The 19,567-nt window shown below is 30.4% G+C and overlaps 1 protein-coding gene and 1 pseudogene across 1 annotated transcript; one reads left to right on the forward strand and one right to left on the reverse strand.

Annotated features, from left to right (window-relative positions):
- Positions 1-7,851: 7,851 nt before the first annotated feature.
- On the reverse strand, positions 7,852-9,208 carry LOC150029058 (uncharacterized; annotated as a pseudogene).
- Positions 9,209-13,246: 4,038 nt separating this feature from the next.
- LOC137810995 (uncharacterized) lies at positions 13,247-17,354 on the forward strand. The gene is made up of 7 exons (XM_068612528.2): positions 13,247-13,791; positions 13,966-14,045; positions 14,804-14,991; positions 15,159-15,282; positions 15,541-16,751; positions 16,868-16,928; positions 17,028-17,354. Exons 1-7 carry the CDS (start codon positions 13,520-13,522, stop codon positions 17,030-17,032), a joined length of 1,941 nt encoding a protein of 646 aa, XP_068468629.1. The 5' UTR covers positions 13,247-13,519; the 3' UTR covers positions 17,033-17,354.
- Positions 17,355-19,567: the final 2,213 nt, after the last annotated feature.

Below are 19,567 nucleotides of genomic sequence, written 5' to 3' on the forward strand. Positions count from 1 at the left end.
GATAACTGCTCTGGGACTGTTTAATATTTTTGCACTTTAGGTATTCTTCTTCTACACTATTTGTGTTCTTCGTTTTGTTGAGTTTATGTGTTTCTGGTTCATCGAGTCACGTTGCTTCTTCTGAACCTTCGGTTTTCTTCCTTTCTCCTCTCCCTTTTTAGCTTTATTCAAGATGGTCAGAACAAAAACAACCTCCAACCCTCCTCCCAACATTGACTATAAAGCCCTGTACCCTTGGGCTTCTGATGACCTCCTCGTCGAGACTTCCTCACTTACCTCCAGCGAAGACGTGAGGAAACATCGAGATGAAGAGCTTGATCCCAATGATCGCGTATTTTGGAGAGAAAGCGAGCTTACGTATCGTTTCGACACTGTGCGAAAGGTGAACCGGTATGTGCTGATGATCGCGCCCTAGAGGTCGTTTGCACTCCGACGCTCAAGTCAAATTTAGGGCTAGGAAACACCAAAACTATTAAGCGTAAAGCTCTGTGTGTCTGTGTGTGTTAAGCAACGTAAATGAATAGCGTACCTTACTAAGTTTGTTACTTCGCTTTATATAGCCTAGGGTTTCCACTGTTTCTGTTACCCAAAATAGGCTTCCTGAGGGGGTGGGCCCAGCGCCACAGTTACCCACTCTTAGGATAACCTATCGCGTGGGGTTCCCTAACTAGAGTGTAACCTCTGACAGGATGACAACTTGGATGCCTCCTCGTGCACCTGATCTTTGGGGTCATCCGTCCTGGGAACGCTCTAGTTGTTCATGTGCCATGCATGTAGCTCACCCTTGGAATGTGACCCTCGAAGGTCGTATCCTTTCCAGTGGCTCTATACTCGTGTTATGCCTGAACGCGTCATCCACTCCACACGCATGGACTCTCGTGACCTAGGCTCATCCCTTACTGATAACTAGTGTGTGGTCTAGGATCCACCTCTCGTGGCCCAGCTCTGTTGTTCGAGTCCCTAATGTCCGACCTCTCCACACTGCCTAGTGGCACGTCGGTACATCCTAGTGACCGATGTCTGACCACTCTTTGGTTCCTTGGCGCACGTGCCTCGCGAGACACTGACCCACGTCGCTCGCGAGACCCCGCTTACGTGGCCCCAACATTACTAGTGGTCAACGACGCCCAAGGACTGGTCGATACACAATGCCCTTGCGTCGCTATTACCCAATCTTAGTATAATCTAGCGCGTGAGGCTCCCCTTGCTGGAGTGCAACCTCCAACGGAATGGTCACCTGGGTACCAACTTGTGCACCTAATCTCTGGGGCCACCCGTCTTGGGGGTGCCCTAACTGTTCACGTGTCATGCATGTAGCCTGCCCCTGGAAAACATAACCCTAACGACCCTTAGCGCCTCTAGTGGTTCTTTACTTGTGATGCGCCTGAATGCGCTATTCACACCACACGCATGAACTCTTCGGGACCTAGGACTTCCCCTTAACTATGGTTGGTATTACTGATAACTGATGTGTTTTCTGGGACTCACCTTTCGTGGTCCAATTCAGTTGTTTGAGTCGCCAATGCCCGATGTCACATCGGCCTCACTCTGTTGTCGAGGACATGTCAGCACACTCTGGTGATCGACATCTGACCACTAATTGGCCCCCTGGCTCGTGCCGCTTGTAAGACACTGGCCCATGCCGCTTGCGGGACCCAATTTACGCGACCCACCGTTACTAACAATCAACGATGTCCGAGGACTGGTCGGTAGATAAATGAAGTTGACGATAATATTTAAATATTAAAAAATTGTAAGAATCTACTACATCATAGATGTTATTTTTTATTTTATTACGTAATTTATTGTTTAATATATTTTTTATTTACATGTTAGTTTAATTTAAAATTATTTTTTCGAATACTTAAATGTGTTAAATAATTATATTATTATAGAAAAGCCTATAATGATTTGTAGATTTTGTAGGATAATTACGATTACAAAAAAACACCCAATTGTTATTATGAAATAAAACGAGTGATATGTATATCACCTTTTGTGACGTGTGCAATTTGAGTTCCCAATGACAAAGAGACAAATTTTACCATTCCGAGTATGAAAACTAAGAACAACATATCCACATCAAGATCATATAATACCTCTCTCACTGTTGCGATTTTGATAGTCAATTGTTTTGAACCCTAAATTTTATTTACATATCCACATCAAGATCATATAATACCTCTCCCACTCTTGTGATTTTGATAGTCAATTCTTTTGCAGTACACAAGAAGAACCCTAAATTTTATTTTTAATTCTCTTTAAGTAAACACGGATAATAATAATAATAATAATAATAATAATTATTGTTATTATCGAAAATGTGTTTGGAGTATACCTTTGCGAGAATCTTTGTGTTCTTTTATAAATCCGTATCAAGACTTCCAATAATTAAGTAAAAGCATAATAATGATAAATACACATTAAATTATGAGAATTCAGAGTGTAAGTATATTATAAAGAGTTAATATTTATAAATATTTTAAATACCATAATAATCATTTATTATTTCATAAATAATCACTTAACGATAAAAATGTTTTGAATATACCATTTTATTCATATTGTCATTAATAACAATGAAAATTCATTTATGGGATATACATGATCGTTATGAACTTATAGTAGAATAACAATTCAAGTTTAAAACTCATAGAACATTAATTTTATAAAATAGAAAGAAATTAATAAAAATCTGAATTACATGTTGGAGATCTCAAAATATTTCATTATTAGTCGATTTTATACGATTAAGATAAATTTAAAATTTTCTCTCTACTATAATATCCCAGAAAAAATTTGTTAAAAAGAAAACAATATATTAAAAAACTTATGACTAAAAATATAAATATTTCAAAAAATATAATTAAATTGAAACATCATCATATAATTTGGATTTATAAAATTAAGTCAAAATAAATTCCGTTTATAATAACTATGATTGTTTGAAAGAATTGATAAAAGAAAATGTAAGTAGACCGTACACGTGAATCACATATTCTTGTATCTACCAGAACCGTGGCAAGATGAGGCTATGAACAAACTACAAGTCAAACCAAACATTTATGATGGGCAGATATGATGTCTTTTAGGTAAATTATGGGCGACATCATAAATAATGTTTCAACTTACAGCCAAAACACATCACACAACAGACGTGTTTATTTCTCCAACGTTTCCTAATAATCACTTTATGAGCTTGCCGTGTCAAACCCTTCCTGCCAAGGAATTTTTACTTCCTTCAAATGCAATTTTCCATTTTAAAGTTTTAATATTGTGTCATATTTTTAATTCAATTCGGTGCACGTAACCCATCATAAGTTTTTTTCTTTTTTATCACCCATCATAAGTTTAACACACCTTTCTTTATTACGTAAACCTTACTATCATTTTACATTTAGTAAAATTTCTCTTACTCCACCGGTTCTATAATTATTAACGAAAACACAGATACAGTAACATCTGTCTATCTATAATATAATAAGTAATATATACAAGAAAAATAATAAATTAATTAAATAATTTTATTTTTTTTTAAGTTTTTTATCTTCTTCCATTAGTAGTTTGGGGATTACAAAGTATGATGATGTGCATGTTAAAGTTGAGATTGACTCAATGGTAGATAAAAAAAAATAATGACTTTACCAAACAAAATATAGTTGCTTGAGATACAATGAAAAGAATGATTGAAAATAGAAGTTATTTTATTTGATATGTGAGATTTGGTGTGGGAACAAATAAGAGTAATACATTAATATTAATTTTAAAAAAATTATTTTTTAAATAATTCATATGAAATGATAAAATAATTTATTATACTAATAAAATGAAATATATTAAATAAAGATTGAATAAAAAAATTATGTAGAGAAAACAGTTATAAAAAGAAATTCTATTGTTGGAATCCCACATCGACTAGAGATGAGAGCCTTTCATAGTATATAAGTGGATGCAAACCTCACCCTATTAAGCCGGTTTTATGGGGTTGAGTTATAACTGTGTAAAAAATTATAAATTTTCTAGCATTTTAATTATTATTATCAGTACTTAATTTAAAACTGCAGAGATGTATATAGATACACCACAACAAATGTGACATTTAGAGACGTATAAAACCGTAGATGAAAAATATGTTGACATATACTCACATACAATATTAATATAGTTTTTGAATAAAATTTAACAATATATTATGCATTATTATATAGTTTATAATTAAAAAAATTATAGTTGTGAAAATAAATTTGTTAACATATATATACCGTTATGATATGTCATTTGTAATTTGAATAATGATATTATAACATATGCACTTAAAATAGCATAACACATACATTGACATAATACTATACAAACACTGAAATATATATAATCTCACACGGGATATACGGATCTATATATTATATAATTATGAATTATATAAATTGACAATAAAGATTCATGTGCATAAGTATGTTTCAGTTTTTTTTAAGCAGAAAAATGTTGTTTCATGACTGGTTTAAAAGGATTTATTCTTTATTTTTATAATCATACTAAAAATTTATACAATAAGTTTGAGTTTTTAGAAAATTAATGTATTTCTCCTTTTTAAAATTGTGTTAAAATCATGCTAGAATTGTCAAAAATTCAACAAATATTTTTTGAATTGACACTTCACAAATATGTGTCTTACGAGCTATGAAGCTCGGACACTCCTCTTAAATGGTGTCGGTGTTCGATACTTGTATTGGACACCGACACTCGTATGACACCTGTAGGACACATATCCTTGAAGTGTTCAAAATGTATTTGTTAGATTTCTGAAAATTCTAGTACAGTTCTAACACAATTTTAAAAAGGAAAAATACATTAATTTTCTAAAAAAATCAAAATTTATTGTATAAATTGTTATTATGATTATAAAAATAAGAAACAAATTTTTGTGAACTAGTCATGAAAAAAACATTTCCACTCCAAAAAATAATCTGGAACATATTTGTGCACATAAATCTTTATTGTCAAATTATATAATTCATAATTATATAATATATAGATTTGTGTCTCTGTGTCCTACATTTTAAAGATTTTACGTATCTCTGTGTCCGTATCCGTGTCGTATCATTATCTGTGTCAGTGTATGTGTTACATAACTTACGAGTATCATACGAATGTCAGTGTCCGATACGTATATCCGACACAGACACACCATTTAAAAGGAGTGTCTGAACCTCATAACTTAAAACACTTAAGAATAAAGTATTGGTACAGGACTTTAACCTACACTATCCATTTCTATAACATATGTATTCATATTCATTATGTTTTCTATTATTATTATTATTATTATTATTATTATTATTATTATTATTATTATTATTATTATTATTATTATTATTATTATTATTATTATTATTATTATTATTATTATTACATCTACACATATAATCTAAAAATGAAAAACATTACAAATTTCAATTTAATTACTATTACTCGATTTATTATTCAAAATTTTAAACTACGATACTCGAATTAGATAAAACTTAAATATATTACCTTGTTTAGATTGTGAATCCAATCAATCATTATATTTATTGAAAAGGACTTAATCAATCAAGAGTTTATTTTAAGTCAATATCAAATTGGTAATAACAGATATAAAAATAACATACCAAATTATAAGAGTACTAATACATGCTATAAGGAATAGTAATCACATGGTTCTGAGCTGAAAAAGTTCAGGTTCATTACAAGTGCATCTCATGTCTTTCTATGTTAGAAATACTAAAAATAAATATCCAATTATCATCACTATTAAATACATGATATTGTCCATCAATATATAAGCTAGTAAAATCACCATTTAATTCACATTAAAAGTATTGATTTTAGAGAAACTAAAAAATAATCATGACTTAAAACTATTTTTCTTACCATTATTAATATCACTTAACTATTTTCCTTTTTAGTTGTTCCCAAAAATACTTTTACAATCACTTCCAACATTAGTATGACCATCACAAAATATATATCTTTATAAAATATCACTTTTTTTCTCAACAAAGAAAATAATAAATTAATTAGAACATTTAAGGAATATCTCAACATTTTAAGTTATCAAGATATAGATGCATATGCTATCTATGTTGATTCCCAAAAAATTCAAATACTTAGAATCCAATAAATAGCAAAAAAAATGTCTTTTTATGACTACATCTCTTAATTCAAACACAACCTATTTGACAACAACCATTATACAAGAGTGTAACCACATGCATGGCAATTTGTTTTGCTAGACTAAAATGGATATGTCCTCCAAAGACTCATGGTGGTCTCATGTTGATTAGGTTTGTTTCCACTACAAACCTCTAGAGAACCATACCCTCACTAGCCTCCCTTAGTATTTGAGTTGATACTTGTGGAAATGTTGTGTCAGTTATTGTTGAAGTCCTTTGTTCTTCCATGATCCATTTTTTATAAGATTACAAGAATCTTTCCCAACTTGATCAAGGAGTTAACGGTATTATAATATACATATACAACATAAGAAATATATTGTTGAACAATAATGGCACAAAGAGTTTCAATAAAAGTAAAGAACGCATCCAGAGAATAAAATGCAGATAAACTGTGTACAACAACACAACAACATGATACAGAACTTCACATAAAAACTCACAACATCTTGATACATACCTTCACATAGAAATTGATAACTACTTGAATGATATAAGGCATTGATTTCGATACAAAAGCTATCCAGAATAAGATAAATTGACAATAGTCAATTTATTTTCATCCATACTCATGCCTTCAACTAAGCTATATAGAACAATTCTTCCTCGTCTACTCTTTCATCTTTAAACACTACTAAATTTCTATGATTCCATATACTCCAAATCATTGTTATCCACACACTTTTCCACACCAATTTTTTTGTTTTTTTGGTTCAAATACAAAAGTTGAAATTGTTCAAAATGGTTCCCCATATTATTATGTTGAATTGACTAGATTCCCACTTAGCTGCAATAAGTGTTCGAGACTTAAGGGGCTAATGTGAATGTTAGAAATATGTGATGCACAAATTCTTGGCACAGTTGGCAAAACGAACGTAAGGTATTACTAATGTGGACCCCTCTTATAACTAAATTAAGTCTTGAAGGTATTTTGTTAAGTAACACCCTCTATACAAAAATTTGGACATTAGGTAAAGTCTTCACATCCCAAAAGTCCTTAAACATATTGTTGTTTCCAATAGTGGTTATGTTTTGTAATACAACATATGTTGACCTCACATAATAAGTGTCATCTTCTTCACTTATCCATTTTCATCTGTCAATTTTTCCCTTATACAAGTTCCCTGAAATTAATTCGCTCAACAATTGTTCTTCTCTCTCTCATTCAACATAGTCATTCTCCATTGTAGATTTCACTTTCGACTAGAATCTGACAAAAACGACTAGTTTCCCCATTGATCTCTCTTGGTTAACTGAAATAGAATACAATATAAGAAATCTAGATTTAAGATTAGAATTTCCTTGTCACTTGTTCTACCAAAATCTAATCAAATTACATGAACCAAATTCACATTGTGTAGCTTTATAAAACCAACTATCCATGTCTCCTTCTTCATAGACTTTGCCTAAGTCTCTCCGTCATCTTCATGTAGACAATAAGACATGCTATTTTAAAGCTTTCACTCCCCAACTCCACACAAAATTTCTCTTATATTTTTATTTCATAAATGATCAAATGCATTTGTTAGAGTTTTTACCTCTTAATAATATCATTAGTCTTTTTATCTCCTCTGAAAATCGTGTTTGAAGAAAAAAAAGATATTCAAGTACTTTTTATAATTTTTAAATTATATGTTTGCTATAAAACTTTTAAGTATTTCAAATTTTTAGGTTGTAGAAGTTTGGCAAGACAACACAAATATCATCTTCTCTTCTGTCAACATCCTTTCACTTTTGAATAAATATCATTCTTCCAATTTGTATAATCATGTGTGGTTTGAGAATCTCCTAAAATTTTAGCTTGTATCACTTGCTTCTTTAATTCATTCTACATGCATGAACCCATTTAAAATAAAATAATAAAATTATGTAATATAAAATCTTAATCAAATACAGTCAATAATTTATATTATGCTTTAATAAGATGAGTTTTTATAATTATATGACGTGCCTTTTCATTCACAATACTCCCATCTTCTCAAGTTTGAGTATCAATAGAATTTGCAGTGGGTGAGAGTTGCACTCCTTTTTTTCTTCTTCCTTTAATTAATCATATTTCTACTATGAAATAATTAATAATATTTAATTATCTAAGTAATATAGTTGAAATTAAATATTATTGAAAGAAATAAAATTACCTCGTGAATGGAAGACTCTTGGTACCCATATAATGAAAATCCTCATGTATATAACAACTTTTGTTTATGTTACTTATGGGTTGTAATCAAATGTTATTAATCTCAAGCTTTATTTTAGGTAATATATTAATGACGTTATATACACACCTATCTTTTTTTAAAACATTAATAATGTACTAAATCATATCTTTTATTAAGGAAGTTGGTAGTCATTTCTTCTTCCATTTTACTTGGATCATATATCCCCTTAGACTTCAAATCATGTTTGAATTGATACTCATTTCTCTCACATCTCTATCATGAACAAGATATTTTCAAGTAAAAAAAAAACAATAGAAATGTTTTCTCTTCCATAAATTTTCTTAACATATTCGTCCAAGCAATACATGGAGTATTCACCATCCCTCAACTTTCTTATTATAAATACTAGATCATAAGGGAAATTTTATTGTGTCGTGAAAAATAGCAATGAATTGTAAACTATACCAGCAAGATTTGGGGTTCTCAAGACTAAAAAATTATGGTTTTGTTATATTTAGCAGACACAATAAATAATTCATGAATATATCTCAAAGAATACTAAATAAATAATTCAAAAATTGTTTTTTAAAGCACCAAGGCCTATTCTATTCTATATAAATACATTGCTTGGACCATAACATCATACAACAGAAAATTGCTCTGAATAAATAGCTGCCTTTAATAATGTAAACTGTGGAAAATGCTAGTGAATGTAAAGGACTTGTCGAAACCTTGAATTTAATATACTCTAACATTAGTAATGAGATAATGAACAAAGTAACAATAGACCTTGCATGACTTTCAAATAACAAAAACTCTCGTACTATTTACCTTCATGAATCAATTCTGAAAGCAATTCAAAACCTGCAAAACATGGAGAAAGGTATATATATATATGTAATTAATTTAAAACAATATTACAAAAATTAATATAAAAAATAACATGAGATGGTAGTACATTTTTTTGTATTGTTTTGCCTATAATGTAAGTAAAAATGTGTGTAGATATAGTGATAAATACATATGGAGAATTGATATATATATATATATATATATATATATATATATATATATATATAATAGAGACAAAATGAAATAACGGAAAGAGAAGCAAAAGTTTGTATGAAAGGAAAGCACGAAGTCGACCTTTTTGACAATGCAATACTGATGCAGCACAAGAGGATACCCAAACCCAAACCAAGTTTTGTAGTTTTGTTCAGAGGGAGAAAATAGTTTTAAAAAATGACAACACAATGCCTAAAGAGACAATGTTTTATGTTAATTTTTGTTAACAATTTTATTTTCATAATTACTTAAGTTATTATGAATAAAACTTTATTTTTAATAGTAAAGTTTAGGCATTGTATTTTAAATGCTTTTAGTGTTACTTTTAATTAACAGGAATTATCATTTTGTTATTTTTTATCAGATATTATTTTATTCATATTATTTAGGTGAATCATTGTTATTAATCATATTTTAAATATATGCATTATCTATCATCAAACATTTAATATGGTAAATTTGAAAAAAAAAAGTGTTATGTTCCTATTGACAATTGTGAACATTTTTAAATTCTATTCTGGATAATTTTGCAGCGGTTTATTTAGTTTTACTTGTCTCTTTAGTTTTTTATTTTTTTTCCTTCTAAATAAACCAATGATTTCATTATATTTGAAAATAAGTAAAAAGTAGCAATGGTGAATTTCAACATTACAAATTAGATTTATGCTATAAGTAAAAAGAGTTTGAAGAGAAACGATACATATTAAAAATAATGCATCGATTAATGTACTGTTTTATAAGAAAATTGGATTCTTTTTGTCAATGCATATATTATTTATACAATAAAATTAATAGTTTTATTTACTAGCTATGGCTTAATAATATTTTTAAATTAGAAATAAATTTTTTTATTTAAAATAAAACGAACTAATGAGACTATAAATAATTATTAAATGAATTAATTCACAGTTTTTATAACTAAGTTTTATTATAATTTTAATTGAACAATGATACCATAAAAAATTTAAGTGGTGGACTTTAAAAGTAAATATGACTTTCAAAATATTTTATTTATTATTAATATGTTCCTATTCAAAAGAGAAACAGATATTGATCAAGGTTGGTTGCTTTAGAATTACCTTTTAAAATTAATATTTTAAAAATAATATTCTTCTAATGATTTTTCTACAATTTTGATGAAGTTATAACTTTACTTATTAAAGTTAAAATGAAATTTTATTGAAAAAAACATATTTTTTATTAAATTGTTTAATATAATGACAAATTCTTAGAAATAATTTGCAGCATACTATCATATATTTTATATATAAAATAACACATGAACACTAGTTCACGAATTTTCTAAATAAATCAATTTTTTTAAGTAGTATTTACTTTGGTTTGAGATGTATTTACTTCGTTTTGAAATTTGGTGAATTCTGTCCTTTAAAAACATATATGTGAATTAAGAGAAGATAATATATAACAAATATTTTTAATCTGAACTCACAAGTGATATGAAATTCAATATAGTAATATCTAAGTATAATATATCATTAAGAGTTCAAAAACCAACCGAAGATATTTACACCTTATAGTCCTTAATTGTGAGTTTTACTATATACAAAAGTCTATTGTTGCTGAAGAGTTTAAAGATACACCAACTTTTTTTTAACTAATCAATATATTTTTTAAAAACAAAATTATGATTAGTGTGACTTAAGGCCAAACACATTTGTTTTTTTATATAAAGTTTTCATATTATACATCATTACACAACTTGACATTTTACTTAGACACCTCAAATAACAACAATCATCTATTATCACATGAAAAATTATTATTAAAAGAAAAAAAAGGAAAGGAAAGAAAATACAAAAAAAAAAATTGGGAAGTTAGACCAAAATTCATATATTAACAAAAATGATACAGAGGTAGACTATACATGTTCATAAAAAGGTTTAAGATTAGACTAGATTAAAGCCTATTATGAGTCTCTATGAATAAATTCTAAGTTAGTCAACTTATTCACACATGCATTCCTCTCACGAAAAATATGAATAACTTAAACCTTATTTTTCCACAATAATTAAGACAAGTGTTCCAGCAATTACGAAGTATCCACAGAGTCTTAGTCCTAACATTAAATGCACCACTAACAAAGGCATAATCACATTCAAGCCATATATTAGTAAGACTCGTGAGCTTCCTTCATAATATATATATATAATTCCATAAAACTCAGCAATCAAAACAATCTGAACTTTTAAATTTTCAATTAAGTTTTTAAGTAGTTTTTTTTAGTGACATTAGTTTATTAGTTTAAAGGAGATAATGAATATGATTTCTTTTTCTTGCTAAAAACACTAAAAAATAATACTTGAACAACTAAACTTCATCTCAAACCAATTAAGTGCTTAAGCAATATATGTTTAAAACTAAAACCTAAAGAAATAAATCAAAACAAAAACTAACTTAAAAAAACAATCCTTTTTATTTCAATTGCAACTCAAACAAATATGTTGTTGTCCAATCAAACTAATAATTTAATATCTCATTAAAAAATATTTTAATAATTAATTCACATCAAAATAATTTATATAAACCAGAATCAACAAAAAACATTCTCAATTATCTAACCTAATGTTTAATTCAAAATTCACTCCAAAAGCAAAACAACACAAGATTCACAAAGTACGAAATTGCCTTAAAGAAGATAAATTTAAAAACCAACCACATTATCCACCCGCATAAAAAATATACACTTTCTACTATTTTGAATGTTTTAAAATTCTAATTCTAATTAAGATAATTCTGTTGTGTTTTAGTTTAACTTCGTGTATTTTGACAACTTATTAATCTCAATCAAAATATATATTGTTTATTATTAAACATTTAAATGGAAGATTTAGAAAAACTGTTATGTTTTTTTAGTTGATATTTTGAAAAACTTTAAATTATCGTTAATGCATCAGTTAACACATTCATTTATATAAGAAAATTTTGAGGTTATGCTCAAAATATATAGTAGGCAATGGCTAGGGTGAACCATAAGTAGATTGTCACTGTGAAATCGGTTTGATCCGTGAACCGGACCGGGGACGATTCTCCTCCGGTCTAGTCCTTGTCGGAGCCCCTGAATTGACAACGAGACTCGGAGGAGTTACCAAAATTAACAGACTTAGATAAAAAAAAAGAATCAATAAGATGAAAAATAAATTGTCATGAATTTTGAAAATTAAATTCCTGTTCAAAAATAAATTGCACACTTAAAAAGTAAGGCATCAATTAACACATTAATTTGTCGTCTCAATTAATTCTTACTTAAAATATAAAAAAAATTAATATGATTGGAAGTTACTGTTAGATAGAATAATATTTATAACCAACAATAAATTTTGAATAATAGAAAGAAGAATTTGAATAAAATATTTCTTAAAACGAAAATTAGAAAAGCATAAAAAAAAGAGTGAGAAAGTAAATACTGTTATTATAGTTAGAATGTGAATGAATAATATAATAATAATATGTTGATACATGTGTAGGGTAGTGGTATATGGCGAAAGAAGAATAGGAGTTGGTCCATTTGGATCATGTTTTTAGCGTTGAACATAATAGCGAGTAGGGCCCACCCACAATGAGTGGCGTTTCCTCGGTAACAACTAACCACGTGCTGTTCGAGAAACGCAGAATCGGACAGACGTAAGAGTCGCTTTTGTCCATTCATTCACAATCTTCATGGATTATCAGCCATCAAATTTAAACACTTATTAGTAATTAATTAATAAGAATAAATAATATGAACCAAAGCATAAAAAATATTAATTTAATGCATAGTCATGAAAGGTAAAAGCGAAAAGGCAAAAAAATGATTTGTTTTCCCTAAGGAAAAAAAATAAATAAAAAAGGAAAGAAGAAAGAAGGAGGAAACAAACAAGTCCCCCTACATCTGCACCAAGTCCATTTTTCAACTCCAATTCCGTGTGCCCACTCACTATATCAGACCGACCAGAGGCCTAAATCTCAATTCCCAATTCCTCCGTTTAGGGTTTCTCTCTCTCGAAGTCCGCTCGCTCCAATTCATGTTTCCATATGCTTGATTGATTCTCTTCGCATCGATTCTCTCTTTGATTCGATTCTTCTATGGAACCGCAGCTACAGCCCAAGCCGCAACCCGCGGTGGAGGTTCATGGAGGGGATATTGAGAAGTCATATGTCACGGAGGTTCGCAACGTTGACATGGCTGAGGCAAACGACGGTTGTTGCGTCACCGTTTTGAAGCGGAAGCGTGGTCGTCCGGCCAAGGGAAACCGTGTTCTGAAAACCACGGCACCGCCGACTAAGCATAAAAAAGACGAGGAGGATGTTTGTTTCATATGCTTCGACGGTGGAAGCCTCGTTCTCTGCGATCGCCGGTGAGTCGTCACCGCTTCGTCCTGTTTGTGATTGATTTCTCGATTTTGCGATAATTGATATTCACTTTGTAAATTCAGTTTCAGTTTGGGTTTAATACTGTAAGTAAGGGGTTTTTACTCAGTTGTAATCATTGGAAGATTCATGCATCTCACTCTCTCTCTCTCTCTCTCCAGGGGATGCCCTAAAGCGTATCATCCCTCGTGTATTAAGCGGGACGAGGCGTTTTTTCGCTCAAAGGCCAAATGGAATTGCGGTATTCTGTTCTAAGACTGTGTTCATTCTTTTCGTGTATATGTGTGCTGTTTTGCTTGAATACCCTAACTGGCATGCAAGTGGATACTTTATACTGCTGAAACTGAAGGAATAATATCTATGGTTGGTTGTACTTGCATATAGTGTGTTTTCTATGTTCAGTAATTATTGTAAACTGAGGAGTTTTAATTAAAGTATGGAGTTGCAGAATCTTGTACATTTTTATCATATGAGAAGGGATATTTCTATTAATTCAAATTTTTGAAACTGAAAAGTTTTAATACCTTGCATTTACGTTTCATCCCTTAAATGCAATCTGATTGTTGTAAATGAATGAAATCTGAATTTGAACTTTTGAAAATTATAGTTAAATATAGTGTTGGTGTACTGGTGACAAAATTGTGTCATGGGAACGTTTCTTTGGAGGGGGAAATGCATGTACAAGTGACATTTACTCCTATTGCATAGATAACTTAATGTAGTAGCATATATTTTCCTGTGCATTCTCTTCTTTTCTGTGTTTTTGTTTAGAAGATTTGAATAAATTTCCTCGATTATAGAGAACAAGCTCAATGTTATTCAATGATATCAACTTATTGTTGCCCATTAAGGAGTTTAACAATTATTACATTTTCCAATAAGTGGACATTTACTTATCATTTTTGAGAAGTCAATCCTCTTTCTTTGTTTTGGGTTTTAATATTTTAGCATGTATTAAAATCTTTCCTTTAATAAACATTCATTTTTTCCACTACTCAGGTTGGCACATATGTAGCCTTTGTGGGAAGGGGTCGCATTATATGTGCTATACTTGTACATATTCTTTGTGCAAGGGGTGTACAAAAAGGGCAGATTTTGTCTCTGTCAGGGAAAATAAAGGCTTATGCGGAATATGCAAGAGGACCATAATGCTGGTAGAGAATTGTGCTCAGGGTGATAAGGCAGTGGTATGTTAATCTTTCATAATATATATATATATATATATATATATATATATATATATATATATATATGCATGCACAGCCTCTACTCTGTGTCAGGGATGGGGAAGCAGTTTGTTTGATGCTACTTGTTCTTATAGTTTTTTTGTTTGTTCCTTGTGTTGTTTTTATAGTCTGAAGTGGATTTTGATGACAAGAGCAGCTGGGAGTATCTTTTCAAGGTTTATTGGACATATTTGAAGGAGAAGCTATCTTTGACCATTGATGAGATCCTTGAAGCTAAAAATCCATGCAAAGGTACTTGTTCCAGAATGTACCTTATGTTTTAAGGTTCAAACTTGCCATTAACTTTATCATTTTAGGTTCACATAGAAATAGACTCACTTAATTTGAAAAACAAGACTATAAGACATGATAAACAGATATAATTGGAATGGTTTCCGAATGATGTTAGATGCAGTACAGAAAACTTGCTCACTACCTGTGTGCCAACTGTGAATATATGTATAATACAGAACCAAATTGAAACAGAAGATAATGATATCACTAATGCAGGGGTTGCGAGATTAGAAGTATCAGGTGTTGCAGCAGGTGTTTCATCACTATTTCTCTCTCCAAAGACGGAGCTGCCAATTGGCAATATTGCGAATGATAAATTATGGCATTATCAGGATCCAACCGGGAAGGTTCAAGGACCTTTCTCTTTATTGCAGCTTTATACGTGGAATGTGAGTGGATATTTTCCGGTAGATCTCAGAATATGGAGGATAGATGAGACACAAGATAATGCTGCATTGTTAATTGATGTGCTGAGTGGGAAGTGCTCAAAACTTGTGTCATTGACATACGACAGCCAGAAGCTGTCTTTGGAGACCAATAGTACATTGGAAAATAAAGAAAGTAGTCAGGATGGTGGTGGTGAGCACAATGTGACAACAAACGGAAATTCTGCTAATCACCAAATTGTTGAGCAGTGTGGGGAGCAAAAATTGGTTGATACCTGTACACAATCTAATGGTAAAGATGAATCTGTTAAGAGCAATGGTTGGCACTCTCAGTCTCCGGGTTGGACTATACAAGCAGATGGGAATAATAATGAGGGGCAAAGTGGAAATTCTGAAAGGAGGGAGGAGTCACCCAAATGTGAGGACCGTCCTCATTTACATCCTTCACTACCTTCAACTGCATTTTGTGAAAAACTCGAAGAGAATCCCTCTGATAAATTAGAGGAAGTTCATAAGATAGAGGTGAAGTCTGAAGATAATGGAAATTTTGACTTGAACAGAATTTTTGATGGTCAAAGTAATAGTGGACAAACTTATCAGAAACAATCAGACAGTGAGGATAATTCAGGGCAGTCTTCTGGTCAGAACTGGAGTTGCCCTAGTGTAACTAATCCAGTTTGTAACCTATCTACATGGCTTTCAATCTTTGGCGAACCAAATGATTTGGATGAGTCAGTTTCAGATCTGTTGGCTGAAGTGGAGGCAATGGAGTCGCGTGGTGGTGGCCTGGAATCTCCCACTTCGATCATGAAATGTGGTGAGGAGTTGACTGACGGTTCTATAACTGATTGTCTTAGTTTTGCAGATGGGCTTAGCCCAATGCTTGATGCAGCAGGTAAAGGTGACGCACTGAGCTCCTCAGGTGATTTACACTTTCCATTAAAAACCACAACACCAGATGAACCAACTAAGCAAGCCGATGTGGACCATCAATATCAAAAGATATCTGGGAAGCATACATCAAAGAGTTCAGAAGTTGAGGTGTGTTTTAGGCTAAGAAAATTATTTTGATAGTCTCATTTTTTAATATATTAGTTTTAGAAGGGCTACTTTTGGTCGACTAGAAAGTAAAATTTTACGTATTATTTTTTATGCAGTCTACTTTCTCTAAGATTAGCTGGAATCCAACCATTCAATTTTCCTGGGATCCTCCTAATTGTAAGTCTATCATATTTCGTACTATTTTGAATATTTTGCTTGCCATTCATAATTTACTAAATCTGGACATTTTGCTAAAATGGTTATTTTGATTTACAGGTTGACATGACAGATTATGTTGAAGGCCATTTTTCTTATCTTTAGGCTACACAGATCTTAGAAAAAACTTAAATTGGATACATATTATCATGTTCATAACAGCATTCTTTGCAAACATAACCTCTCGCCTTCGTTGTTTGCTTGTTGATGAAGAAAAGAAAGAGCGGTAGGGTTCTTGTTAGTCTTGTCTATTCTGCTATGCAATCTCATTGAATTTTAAATGTGAAGTACTTTCTTAGGTTTCATTCTCGGACAGTACCGTATTTGACTTTCCTTCAAAATTTCATAGAAATTAATAATTAACAGCTTAGATACTGTTTTTCAAAATCCTTACATTGAATTCTGCTATAATTAACGCATTATAAAATGGATATCATCCAGCCTGCTAGTGACATGAACGACCATGCACCAGGAAACTAGGAATCAAGTTGCTTGTAATAGGTTGTATATATGTGGACAAACTGGGTTCAACATTGTTAGCATTAGACTGCCAATTGACATTCATTGTGATTGCAATAACTCTTGTTTTAGCACTGTTATTTCTTTTAGATTTGTAAATCATGTAAACTATGTTCAAGATTTATTCAAATAAATTTGCTTGTATGCCCAAAAGCTTGGCTGTTTTAACAAAAAAAATAAATTCAGACTTGGTCAATTAGTTCGTGAATGTGTGTAGAAAGGTTTTTTTATGAATGAATGTTGTTTTCCAAGTTATATTGTTATATGAAAATTAAAAATTAAAAAATAAAAAAAATCTACAATACGTATTTACTCATAGATAACAAGATTCTAAAAAAATATTTATTTTTATATAATCAAAATTTATGGATGGTGTAATAGTTGTATATTGTCATCTAATCAATTTGTTACTTATAATAAATTTATTATTTTAAAAATATATTGGCAATTTTTTTAAAGTAGGACAAATTTTCATCACATATATTAGTTTTGTGATTTCTTCTTTCATGTGATTTTTCTAACCACAATTTGTTTATTATGGAGCCTTCTTTTTCTTATATTCACCTCTATATTTTTTTTTCTCTTCTAACTTGTTTTCATTCTCTCTCTTATTCTCCATCATTTTCTTTGTTTCAATAACAAAAGGTAGAACAAATTGAATTAAAGATTAAACTTTTAACTTAATATTATAATCCAATATTTTCAAGCATATATACAGTATATGCAAGGTAAGAGAGCCATCTTGCAACTTAACTCGGGTTGAGGTTTAGAGAACGATTGAAGTTGTTCCTCTTCTTCCTTGGTCAGTCGATCAGATTGCCCTTCAATTCCACTCCCTACAAACTCCTTCCTCTCCTCTGTTCGTTATACTCCTCGGTCTTCACATAGTCTCGACCTGGATGGTACCTGCAGAAGGCACTCCAACGCTCAAGTCAAATTTAGTATTCAGCACTCGATTCCTGAGTACTGTGTAATGATGTACCTGGTTCTTGAAATTTGTGTTATTTATATTATTTTGGTAGACCTTTCTTATTGAGCCAGATTAGGGAACCGAGTCATGTTTAGAATTGCATTACATATCTCTTTATATCTCTTTATTGCTGATTAGTCTCACTAACTTTGCTTAAGCGTAATTGGATTTGTGGTGTCAGTCGGCGTAATGATCAAGTTCGAGACATGATCTCGGTCGTACGGACTCAGTTTAAAAAAAAAATCCCTTTTATAATCACCTAAGAAAAGAAGGTGTGTGTATATGTTTGAGAGTATTTAATATTCATTTAATTTGTTAAAGAAGATCAAATATATACTACCTTAAGAATGTTCACAAAATATTTTCCAAAATAATGACATCTAGAATATTCAACCATGTAAGGAAAGGATTGGTAACCTTAAGTTAAAAATATTATGATTAAAGGGAATAAAATGTATAAAATAAAAAATGGTGAAAATCATAATGTGTTGTCATAGTAAAAAAGGGAAAGCATTAAAATTAAGATAGTATTTGTAAAAGATTACAAAATTAAGATAAATTATGTAGAACATTGATGCAGTGTGTAGAATTTAAAGGGTGTAATGATTCATACCAAAATCTATCAAAGTATCTAAATGAATAAGTGTTTATTTTTTATGGACATAATTTATCCGAGTTTAGATTAATTTAATTTGACTGAGATAAATAAAGTTCCATTAGAGATTATATATTTTTCCAAAGATTTAACTCCAATGGTAGAACTACATTGGGCTTAATTCAATAATAACTTGTATTTAACCCTTTGGTTAAATAAACAAATTTTTACATAGATATAACTATTTAATATATTGACACATCTTTAAAAAATCATGAAAAAATTCAGCTACAATATTTTAATGAAACTATTTTTTTTTTCTTAAAATACATGTTTATATCACAAAAATATATGACGCGGTGAATAATTGAAGAAACAAATTACACAAATAATTACAAATTAAAATAAATTACACTTATGCGATTGTATTTTTTGAGATTATACATTTTTTTTATTTTGTTAATGTTTGTAATAACTTATAAAGATAAGCAATGTTGTATTTTTAAAAAATTAAGA

This window comes from Phaseolus vulgaris, chromosome 2 (assembly GCF_051622355.1).
Source record: "Phaseolus vulgaris cultivar YP4 chromosome 2, ASM5162235v1, whole genome shotgun sequence".
Lineage (NCBI taxonomy): Eukaryota > Viridiplantae > Streptophyta > Magnoliopsida > Fabales > Fabaceae > Phaseolus > Phaseolus vulgaris.

Bases quoted from the DNA above. Each gene is read 5' to 3' on its own strand.
- LOC137810995 (XM_068612528.2), top strand. From the start codon at position 13,520: ATGGAACCGCAGCTACAGCCCAAGCCGCAACCCGCGGTGGAGGTTCAT. The intron at 14,992-15,158 runs GTATGTTAATCT...TTGTTTTTATAG, and splicing joins CTCAGGGTGATAAGGCAGTG to TCTGAAGTGGATTTTGATGA. The intron at 15,283-15,540 runs GTACTTGTTCCA...TCACTAATGCAG, and splicing joins AGCTAAAAATCCATGCAAAG to GGGTTGCGAGATTAGAAGTA.